This window comes from Artemia franciscana, chromosome 7 (genome assembly GCF_032884065.1).
Source record: "Artemia franciscana chromosome 7, ASM3288406v1, whole genome shotgun sequence".
Classification (NCBI taxonomy): Eukaryota; Metazoa; Arthropoda; class Branchiopoda; order Anostraca; family Artemiidae; genus Artemia; species Artemia franciscana.
In genome coordinates, this window is record NC_088869.1 from 5,925,098 (window position 1) to 5,936,909 (window position 11,812).

The 11,812-nt window shown below is 34.8% G+C and overlaps 1 protein-coding gene across 1 annotated transcript in view; it reads left to right on the forward strand.

The window, feature by feature from the left end:
- LOC136028771 (elongation factor 1-gamma-like) overlaps window positions 1-11,812 on the forward strand; it is a 48,796-nt gene that overhangs the window by 3,890 nt on the left and 33,094 nt on the right. Inside the window, exon 2 of the mRNA XM_065706673.1 lies at window positions 1,332-1,358. Within this exon, the coding sequence (XP_065562745.1) occupies window positions 1,332-1,358 (27 nt within the window). The remainder of the gene's footprint in view (window positions 1-1,331; window positions 1,359-11,812) is intronic.

Below are 11,812 nucleotides of genomic sequence, written 5' to 3' on the forward strand. Positions count from 1 at the left end.
AAGAACTCTACTCTCTTGAATGTAGCATAAGGCATAAGCCAAGCTAAATGCTAGCTAACTGGGCAAATAATCACCCAGTGCTCTATCATCCTAATGTGCAAATATACCCTTAAAGGGAAACAGGTGGAAAGGCCAGAGGCCACTAAAAACCTGTAACTATGCTCGACAAAACACTTGGGTATTACAATGCAGATCATTTCAAAGGTTAAACCAGTTTTTTCTAGAATTATTTTATTTTACCCTTTAGCCTGTTTTGCCACCCATCAGGTCTGCCAATTGAGGCACTTGCTCCCTCCTACATCCAAATCTGGGGTACTTATGTATTATTCAGAACACACTCAATAAGTGAAGGTAGGTTCTTTTGTGAAACAAACAGCAATGCAGGTACATTTTCATTAAATATTTTATATATAGAGGTGGTTAGGTTAGGTATTTGCTATTATGTACCCCCCCCCTAATATGCAAATATATAGCCCAAACTTTTGATAAAGCTAATGAAATATAACAAAATACGACGAAAATATAATACTTTATTATACTTTATATATATTTTTCTTCTCTTACAAGAGAAGCTTAGAGTGCAAGATAGCTGTTTTGTTCAAACTAATACTAAAGTACATAAAATGTACCTACATTGTAGTTTGTCTCACAAAAGAATGTAACTTCACTTTTTGTGTGTTCTTAATAATACACAAGTACCAAATCAGGTATAGGATGTCATCATTTTAATTTTAATTAGCTATTTTTTCTTAAACGGTTTTTGAATGGCTTTTCAACCTTTTTTTAAACTCATGTTCATGCACTATCTTCTATCACTATGCATAGCAAACTAAATTGAGTTTTGTCTTTGTGGCTATGAAACTGATTTTTTCTCATAAAATGTACCTGAATCGTAGTTTGTTTCACAAAAGAACCTAACTTCTCTTATTGTGTGTTCTTAATAATACACAAGTACCGAATCTGGTATAGGATGTCACCATTTTAAATTTGATTAGCCGTTTTTTCTTAAACAGTTTTTTAACAGCTTTTTAACCTTTTTTTTTAACTCATGTTCAGGCACTATCTTCTATCACTATGCATAGCAAACTAAATTGAGTTTTGTCTTTGGTGCTATGAAACCGGTTTTTTCTCATAAAATGTATCTGAATCATAGTTTGTTTCACAAAAGAACCTAAACTTCACTTATTGTGTGTTCTTAATAATACACGAGTACCAAATCTGGTATAGGGTGTTACCATTTTAAGTTTGATTTGGCGTTTACCTTTTTTTTAACAAATAGCCTAGATAGCTGTTTTATTCAAACCAATACTAAAATGGCTATTGTTTAATAGGGCAAAGCTGAAGACAAGAAAAAAGCAGTGAGTAAAAAACTTGGTATTTGACTGTTAGTGTGAAGCTACAGATACATACAATAGCTTAACATGTTTTTGAAAGTTTGGCATACTTACTAACAACCATAAATGTATGCTCTCAACTGTGTTTGTCCAATACCTTGAATCTGAGATTCAATGAGATGGCAATGTAAATAGGTAGATTTGATTTGACTTTATTCCACACAATATATTGTATTGGCTTCATTTTTGTCCATGGCAATACCAGTTGAAAGGATTTCAGTTAAGCATGTTGCATGACTTCAAAGTTGGCTCTGTTTTCAAAAGCTTTGAATTTCTTATAGTTGACTGAAATTGCTTCCTGAAAACATAAAATTCCTATTTTTACTTCTTATTGTTTCTTTAAAAGCTAGATATATACATAAACAGGTGGGGGGGGGGTGTTCAACGTTTTTTTATCTCTTAGCTGCATTAGAGAGGAGACTTGCTGTGAGCTGCAACTTAAATATATTTTTTTTAATCTAGGAGGACAGTTTTTTTTTGAAAATACAAAAAAGCAATTTTTTGAGTGAAAAATTCCAAAAAATTATGGATGAGGCACATGCCCCCTCCCCCAATTAACTTCACCTTTTGACAATGGTTAGTAACTTGTTTTCTTTAGTGTTTTTTAATTCGTTTTTCACGTTTTTCACTCAATTTTTCACGTTTATCATTGTGGTGCTCAGTTTAGTTTTTAGCTCATTGAATAGCCAACAACAACCATTTTGAAATGACAGGTCTCTAAAATAACATTGAATTGGATTTGTCACTTAATGTGCAAGACCTGACAATTGGCAGTCGTTTTTCTTGTTTGGCTATATGGTTTATTCTAATTTACTGTTAACAGGAGGGGTGTTTCTGGTGGATTTGTGAGCACCGCCTCCCTGTTTTGAATTGAGCTCTCGGCTTGGGTGCAGTTTAATTTTGTGCTGATTTTACTGACATTTTTACAAACCTGTAAAGAAAAAATCACGAAAATTATATCCAGCCAGTGTTGCATAATTTGGCATTTTACTCTTTTTTGGGGGGTGGGGAAGCTTGAGCAAATTGAGTTCTGAAGAGTCCAAATGCTCTGGCATACTTTTCTGGCAAAAGGTGTATAAAAAAGAAGAAGAAGAAGAAGTGGCATCACCTCTGAATTTTTACTTATGGTATTGTTATCTTCGGTATCTGTCTTGCCTGAAAAATGCTAGAATTTCTGTAGTTTAAGAATCCACTGAATTAAACTGAACAATTTAACACTTTCACGTGTCTTCAGTTTTTCCCTAAGGATCATACATGTTACACAAAATAAACTTGTCTTTTGTTTTCAATGGTTTTCTAACTTATTGTAACTGCTTCTCCTAAAAAAAATCCTTACTTTATCATTTTCCTGGAATGCACTTTGATACTTAAATGAAATGAATATTTGAAATCAGTTGAAGCCAAATCCAGTCATGATGAACGCTTACATGCTTAATTCAATGGATCCTAACTTAGTTAAGGCTGAAGAATCAATATGCTCTGATCGGTTAGTATTTTTGATCATACAAAAATTGCAACAGAAAAATACAGTATTAGTTTGTTTTGAATGTGCTGAATCTTGGTGTTTGTAAAACCCCATTGTGAATGGGCATACAACTCAACCTGTTTTGTGGTTGCTCTATGTCAGTTAAATTACATCCATGTTTCTTCTGTGTTATGCTATGTATATTGGGGGGTTGTGTTAGGTTGCATGAGTAGAGTTACATTTGTTGATCTGTTATGTCGTATGTTGCTCATGTTGAACTATGTTTGCTGATTTGTCTGTTTGTTGGAATGCTCAGTGTAACAGTTGAAGTTGCAATAATTGCAAAGATAGACAGATAAATGTGGCTGTTCAAGGGACATAACTTATGGTAAAAATTGTGTTTGTAACCCATCTTAAGGTGTTTAGACGCTTTTTTTCAAAAGGTGTTATATCCTCTTTTCTCACTGAAAGAAAGGGGAAGGGGAAATGGAACTTTTAATGTAAAAATAGTTTTTTGTCTTTGGTTAGATGCTTACAAAATCTTATTATTACAAATAATGGATTCTTATTAATAGCATTCTAAAAGCAAGAAAGAAAGAGGCACATTTTTCTTTTAATACAAGTTACCGCGAAAATAATGCCTTTCGAGTTACCGCCACCGATTTTCTTTCTAGGATATTTTTAAACCATCTTTTAATCATATTGGCTTGAAGGGGGGGGCATCCACGAAAAAAAAGTTTGGAGGTTGTGATTTCTTTCAAATTTATAATTTAGTTTGGGTCCTACTTCCCACAAAAAATTGGGTTGGATTCTTTAATGGAACCTTTGGTTTACCACTGCCTATAATGTCTGTCCCTCTTTTAACTCATATTTAAAAACTGATTGAGAAAGAGAAAACAAAGACAACTCCACAAATTACATCAGGAATCGGAAATTGATGTGATAATGCAAATTTTTCATGATAAACAGTATCTGACAAATATACATGTGAAATGAGATTATTTCAACCTGTTTGAAAAGCCATTTATGATTTTAATTATTTTGTTTTGCACTAACCTTGGTGAGTTAATCTTTAAGCTTTTGACAGATTAAGACTGATTAAAAAGCAAGCTAAAAAATTTAGCCACAAATTTCCCCATAAAAACCGTTAGATTACTCAAAATTTACTGAGCCTTATTTTTGTCTACAGATTTATTAAAATACGGTAGTTAAAAGCAGAAATTTTGCCATATTTGTTTCACTGTCCTCTAGACCCTTATTCTTCTTCTTAATAAAGTAGGAGGTCCATGAACAGAAAAAGCAGGTCTTTCACCTCATTACTATACTGGCTGCAGCACTGAGGTATAGTTTCACCACTGGGAAATTCACCACTGAATTCATTCTTACGCTCTTTCCAAATATAATAATTTTTTCTGGGGAAAATTCCATTTTGAGCCCTTAATAGGGCTCCAAAAGCTAACTTATTATCTTATCTATAGTTTTTAAACTATGATGTAAAATCAAAGAATTTATTAAGAACTGTTATTTTAAAAGGGAGCTGTTATTATTTGAATAAAATTCAAACGAAATCATGCTAAATCGCTAACATAGTATATTTTACCTATTGCATACTTAAATTGAGCCTTAATCAAGCTTACCTATTGGTATTATGAATGTTTTTGCAAAATCAGCTTTGACCGGTATTACCCCCTATCATAGGGTAATGGCAGTCGGTAATGTCATCTTCTACTACATGGCTGTAAATTAAGAAATAAGAGAAATTTCAAAGACATAAACATATTAAACTGAAATCACTATATTTATATTGTTACATAATTCCGTATTTAGGAAATTACAAAAATTAAATTGAAAGTATCGACATAATTAGAAGCCAATTATTTGAAAAAAAACATCTTTCCATACCAAAAATGGCTTACAAAATTTAAGCGCCAATATATTTAGCTTATGAGCTTTAAGAACTTTAAGGCAATTTCACTTTCTGGAGCACATGTCACATAAATACCCGTCAGGAGTGTCCCATCCAGAACATTCTTGATGTGCCCATAATGCACAAGAAGTGCACCGATACAGGAGCTGTTATTTTAAATCCCGACCGGACCTGGTGACATTGGGGGGGGGGGGCAGTTGGGAGGGGGAAACCTAAAATCTTGGAAAACATTTTGAGTGGAGGGATCGGGATGAAACTTGGTGGGAAAAATAAGCACAAGTCCTAGATACGTGATTGAGATAACCGGAACGGATCCGCTCTCTTTGGGATAGTTGGGGTGGGGGGTTAATTCTGGAAAATTAGAAAGAATGAGGTATTTTTAACTTACGAACGGGTGATCGGATCTCAATGAAATTTGATATTTAGAAGGATATCGTGTTTCAAAGCTCTTTTATTAAATCCTGACCGGATCTGGTGATATTTGGGGGAGTTTGGGGTGGGGAACCTAAAATCATGGAAAACACTTAGATTGGAGGGATCGGGATGAAACTTGGTGGGAAAAATAAGCAGAAGTTTTAGATACGTGATTTACATAATTGGAACGGATCCGCTCTATTGAGGGGGGGGGGGATAATTCTGAAAAATTAAAGAAAATGACGTATTTTTAACTTACGAAGGAGTGATCGGATCTTCATGAAACTTCATATTTAGAAGGACCTCGTAACTCAGATCTCTTATTTTAAATTTCAACCGGATCCAGCGTCATTTGGGGGGGGGGGGGCGGAAATCTTAGAAAATACTTAAAGCGGAGAGATCAGGATGAAACTGGATGGGAAGAATAAAAACCTGTCTAAGATACGTGACTGACATATCCGGACCGGATCTGCTCTCTTTGATGGAGTTGGGGGGGGGGGTAATTTGGAAAAAATGAGGCATTTGTAACTTACGAAGGGTGACCAGATCTTAATGAAATTTGATATTTAGAAGGATCTTGTGCTTTAAAGCTATAATTTTAAATTCCTACCAGATCCGGTGACATTGGGGGGAGTTGGAGGGGGAAACCGAATTCTGAGAAAACGTGAAAATTTGGGTATTTATGGCACTTGGTATTAACCAAGTGACATATAGCGATCGCAAATTCTGTTGGTCTGTCAGTCCCAGTTTTGCTACTTTAGGCACATTCAGGTAAGCTGGGCCGGTGAAATTTGGCAGGCGTATCAGGGACCGGACCAGATTAAATCAGAAATAGACGTTTTCGCTATTCGACCATCTGGGGGGGGGGAGTGGGGGGCCCGTTAATTTGGAAAAATTGAAGTATTTTTACCTTACGAACGGCTGATCAGATCTTATTGAAATTTGAAGGGTATCGTGTCTCAGAGCTGTTATTTTAAATCCCGATCGGATCTGGTGACATTGGAGGGGGAATTTGTAAGGGGGAAGCCTAAAATCTGGGAAAACACTTAGAGTGAGGGATCAGGATGAAACTTGGTGGGAAAAATAATCACAAGTCCTAGGTACATGATTGACATAACCGGAACGGATCCGCTTTCTTTGGGGTAGTCGAGGGGGGGGGGTTAATTCTGAAAAATTAGAAAAAATGAGGTATTTTTAACTTACGAACGGGTGATCGGATCTCAATGAAATTTGATATTTAGAAGATTATCGTGTCTCAAAGCTCTTATTTTAAATCCCGACCTGATTTGGTGACATTGGGGGAGTTTGGTGTGGGGGAACCTAAAATCATGGAAAACGCTTAGATTGGAGGGATTGGGATGAAACTCGGTGGAAAAAATAAGCAGAAGTCTTACATACGTGATTTAAATAATTGGAACGGATCCGCTCTATTATGTGGGGGGGGGTAATTCTGAAAAATTAGAAAAAATGACGTATTTTTAACTTACGAAGGAGTGATCATGAAACTTCATATTTAGAAGGACCTCGTAACTCAGATCTCTTATTTTAAATATCAACCGGATCCAGCCTCATTGGGGGGGGGGCAGTTGGGGGTTACCGGAAATCTTAGAAAATACTTAAAGCGGAGAGATCAGGAGGAAACTGGATGGGAAGAATAAAAACCTGTCTAAGAATACGTGACTGGCATAACCGGACCGGATCTGCTCTCTTTGGTGGAGTTGGGGGGGGGGTAATTTTGAAAATTGAGGTATTTGTAACTTACGAAAGAGTGACCAGATCTTAATGAATTTGATATTGAGAAGTATCTTGTGCTTTAAAGCTCTAATTTTAAATTCCGACCAGATCCTGTGACATTGGGGGAGTTGGAGGTTGAAGCCGGAATTCTGGGAAAACGTGAAAACTGGAGTATTTTTATCTTACGAATAGGTGATCAGATCCTAATGAAATTTGATATTTAGAAGGAATTCATGTCTCAGAGCTCTTATTTCAAATCCCGTCCAGATCTTTTGACATTGGGGGGAGTTGGAGGGGGAAATCTTGGAAAACACTTGGAGTGGAGGAATCGGGATGAATCTTGGTGGATAGAATAAACAAATGTCCTTGATACGTGATTGACGTAACCGTACTGGATTCGCTCTCTTTGGCGGGGGTTGGAGAAAGGGGTTCAGTGATTTTGCGAGTTTGGTGCTTCTGGACGTGCTAGGACGATGAAAATTGGTAGGCGTGTCAGGGAGCTGCATAAATTGACTGGATAAAGTCGTTTTCCCAGATTCGACCATCTGGGGGGCTAAAGGGAGAGGAAAAATTAGAAAAAATGAGGTATTTTATAACTTACGAGTGGGTGAATGGATCTTAGTGAATTTTGATATTTAGAAGGACATCGTGACTCAAAGCTCTTATTTCAAATCCTGACCGGCATTAATCCTCTGATTTTCCTTTTAAATCAATCTATTGATTCTTAGAATTTAGTTAGAGCTCATACCATATGAGCTCTTGACTCTTTGCTCTTCTTGCCTCATCACAAGTGCAATACGAGCTCTTAGCTCTTGGCACTTGTGCACAAGGGCCAAGAGCCTTGAGCTTTGTCGATGGTGATTGCTATGTATATGTTTTTAACTACGTAAAACTACGTATAAATAGATTGTCAGGTTTACCGACTCTTGAACATGCAACATATAATTGTCCATGGGAAAAACAAGCCGTATTCAGATCTATACCGCATTCTTCTAATGATTGCCCTTGAGCTTTATTGATCCTGATTGCTCATCGAATATTCCCTGTGTCCCCATCGTCATTTATATATCCCCCCTGTGCCCCCCTGGCGTCCCCGATGTAGTTGTGTCCCTTTGTCCCGGTCGTCATTTATATTCCCGGTGTCCCGGTCGTCATTTATATTCCGTGTATCCCGGTTGTCATTTGTGTCCCGGTCTGTAGTTTCTGTTTGAGTTTCCCGGTCGGGTAGCTTCGCCGTCGGGCCCCAGCATGGCACGCGGCAGGCTTCTATATATGGATTCTCATTGTCCCTTGTGTTCTAACCGCAGACATCATGGCACGCGGCAGGCTTCTACATAAGGATTCTCATTGTCCCTTGTGTTCTAACCACAGGCAGTGCTGGGTCATGGTGGCTTTGCCACCGGGCTCCATGGGCCCCAGCATGGCACGCGGCAGGCTTCTATATATGGATTCTCATTGTCCCTTGTGTTCTGGGTCCTGGCAACGCTATGTCATTTTTGGATCGAATTAATGACGTAAATTGGACATTCCTAATCTAGAAATTTCTCTTTTAGCCGCAAGCCTGGTTTTGCGTGCTCTAGTGTTCCCTTTTTTTTATCTTTTATTACAGTTTTTTTTCCTTTTTTTAGTTTTTTTTTCATTTTTTTCCTTTTTTTAGTTTTTAAAAATTTTTAATTTTTTTATCTTTTATTACAATTTTTTTCTTTTTTGGTTTCGCCCTTTCTCTTTGAGCCGCAAGCCTGGTTTTGCGTTGCTCCAGTGTTTCGTCCTGGTGTTCAATTTTTGGTAACATATTAGGATAATTTCTTTTTGACATTAAATAAGAAAAACAAGTTTTTTTTTACTGAAACCTGGGAGCGACATTAATACTTAAAACGAACAGAAATTACTTCGTATATGAAACTGGCTGCTTCCTGATTGACGCCCCGCTCTTTACGCTAAAGTTTGACTCTTTCTCTCAACTCTTCTTTTTAAAACAGTAAAAAACTTTAGCGTAAAGAGCGGGGCGTTTATTAGGAAGCAGCCCCTTTCCTATACGAAGTAATTTCTGTTCGTTTTAAGTTTTAATATCATTCCTTACTTTCAGTAAAAAAAAAAACTGTTTTTTTTTTATATTTAATTTCTCAACATTTTTGAATCAATGCATGTTTTGATTTTGACTCTCCGCAGAGGAATAATTAAAACGAAATTTGCGTTTTTTTTGTTTTTTTTTGGCTAAATGGCTTTCTCATAGTTTTGATCGAATGATCAAAGTTGTTTGGTTTGTTTTACCTTGACTTGTCTTTCGTCAGTATGAAATACATATCGTCGAACCTTTGTTTTTTGCTGTCCAGGTGGATTTTCATCCAACAGCGTGGTTTTGCGTTCTTTAGCCGCAAGCCTTTTGGCATTAACCCTTTGAGCAGATTCCTCGGCTGTTTCTTCTGCCATTGTAGGATTTATACTAAAATATTTCTTTGAATTAACTATTTGAGCAGCTTCCTCGCGTGTTTCTTCTGTCATTTTAAGATCTATACTAAAAATTCCTCTTCACGTGCCAAGCTTGTTAAAGCTCAACAATTTATAATAAACCTCAAAATTTTAAGTATCTGTTTTAAGGGACACATGGAATATAAATGACGACCGGGACACAGGGACACAACTACAACGGGAACGCCGGGGGGCACAGGGGGATATATAAATGACGACGGCGACACAGGGAATGTTCGATTAGCAATCACCATCAACAAAGCTCAAGGGCAATCATTAGAATCATGAGGTAAGCGCCACCCCAACACCTAGTTGGTGGGGGCGCTTCGCGCCCCCCCAAGCCCCCCCGCGCGCGTAAGTCGTTACGCGCCATAATAGTTACGCGCCATTGTAGTTGTGTCCCTATGTCCCACCTGTGAATATAGATAGATATATATATATATATATATATATATATATATATATATATATATATATATATATATATATATATATATATATATATATATATATATATAAAATAAGTTGTCTGTGTGTGGATCTGTGGATCTGTGGATCAGGTGACGTCACCTGAAAAAACTGGATCAGGTGACGTCAAAACTGAAAAAACTAAAAAAAGGCAAAAACTACAAAAAAAAACTAATAAAAAAAATAAAAAAGCTGAAAAACTAAAAAAACTAAAAAAAGGCAAAAACTACAAAAAAAACTAAAAACTAATAAAAAAGCTAAAAAACTAAAAAAACTAAAAAAAGGCAAAAACTACAAAAAAAACTAAAAAGTAATAAAAAAATAAAAAAGCTAAAAAACTAAAAAAACTAAAAAAAACTAAATAAAAGGAAAAAACTGAAAAATAAGCTAAAATAAAGGTAAAAACCAATAAAAAACTAAAAAAAAACTGAAAAAACTAAAAAAAGGCAAAAACTACAAAAAAAAACTGAAAACTAATAAAAAAAGTAAAAAAGCTAAAAAACTAAAAAAAAACTAAAAAAAGGTAAAAAACTAAAAAAATAAAAAATAAAAAAAAAATAAAAAAAAGGAAAAAACTGAAAAATAAGCTAAAATAAAGGTAAAAACCAATAAAAAACTAAAAAGAAAAAAAGGAAAAAACTAAAAAAAAATTTCATCTAAAAAACTAAAAAAAACTAAAAAAGGTAAAAACTAAAAGAACTAAAAAAATAAAAAAATAAATGACGACACTCAAAGAGAAAGCGACCAGGACAAAAGGAATGTTCGATTAGCAATCAACAAAGCACCGGGACACAGGGAGTATAAATGACGACCAGGACATAAGTAAAAAAAAAAACTAACAAAACTAAAAAGAAGGTAAAAACTACAAAAAAACTAAAAAGAAAAAAACTAAAAAAAGGCAAAAACTACAAAAAAAACTAAAAACTAATAAAAAAGCTAAAAAACTAAAAAAACTAAAAAAAGGCAAAAACTACAAAAAAACTAAAAACTAATAAAAAAAATAAAAAAAGCTAAAAAACTAAAAATACTAAAAAAACTAAAAAAACTAAAAAAGGTAAAAAACTAAAAACTGAAGAATAAGCTAAAATAAAGGTAAAAACCAATAAAAAACTAAAAAAAACTAAAAAAAGGCAAAAACTACAAAAAAAAACTAATAAAAAAAGTAAAAAAGCTAAAAAACTAAAAAAAATAAAAAAACTAAAAAAAGGTAAAAAAAATAAAAAAAAAATAAAAAAAGGAAAAAACTGAAAAATAAGCTAAAGTAAAGGTAAAAACCAATAAAAAACTAAAAAGAAAAAAAGGAAAAAACTAAAAAAAATTTTCATCTAAAAAACTAAAAAAACTAAAAAAGGTAAAAACTAAAAGAACTAAAAAAGAAAAAAATAAATGACGAGACAAAAGGAATGTTCGATTAGCAATCAACAAAGCACCGGGACACAGGGAGTATAAATGACGACCAGGACATAAGTAAAAAAAAACTAACAAAACTAAAAAGAAGGTAAAAACTACAAAAAAACTAAAAAGAAAAAAAAACTAAAAACTAATAAAAAACTAAAAAATCTAAAAATCTAAATAAACTAAAAAAGAAAAAAAAGGAAAAAAATAAAGGAGAAAAACAAAACTAAAAAACGAATGTATATACAGACTGGGACACCGGGATACAAATGACGACCGGGACACAGGGAATATAAATGACGACCGGGACACAGGGACACAACTACAACGGGGACACCGGGGGAAACAAGGGGATATAAATGACGACCGGGACACCGGGACAGGGAATGGTCGATTAGCAATCACCATCAACAAAGCTCAAGGGCAATCATTAGAATCATGAGGTATAGATCTGAATACAGATTGTTTTCCCATGGACCATTATATGTTGCATGTTCAAGAGTCGGTAAACCTGACAATCTATTTATATGCAAAGACAATGGGACA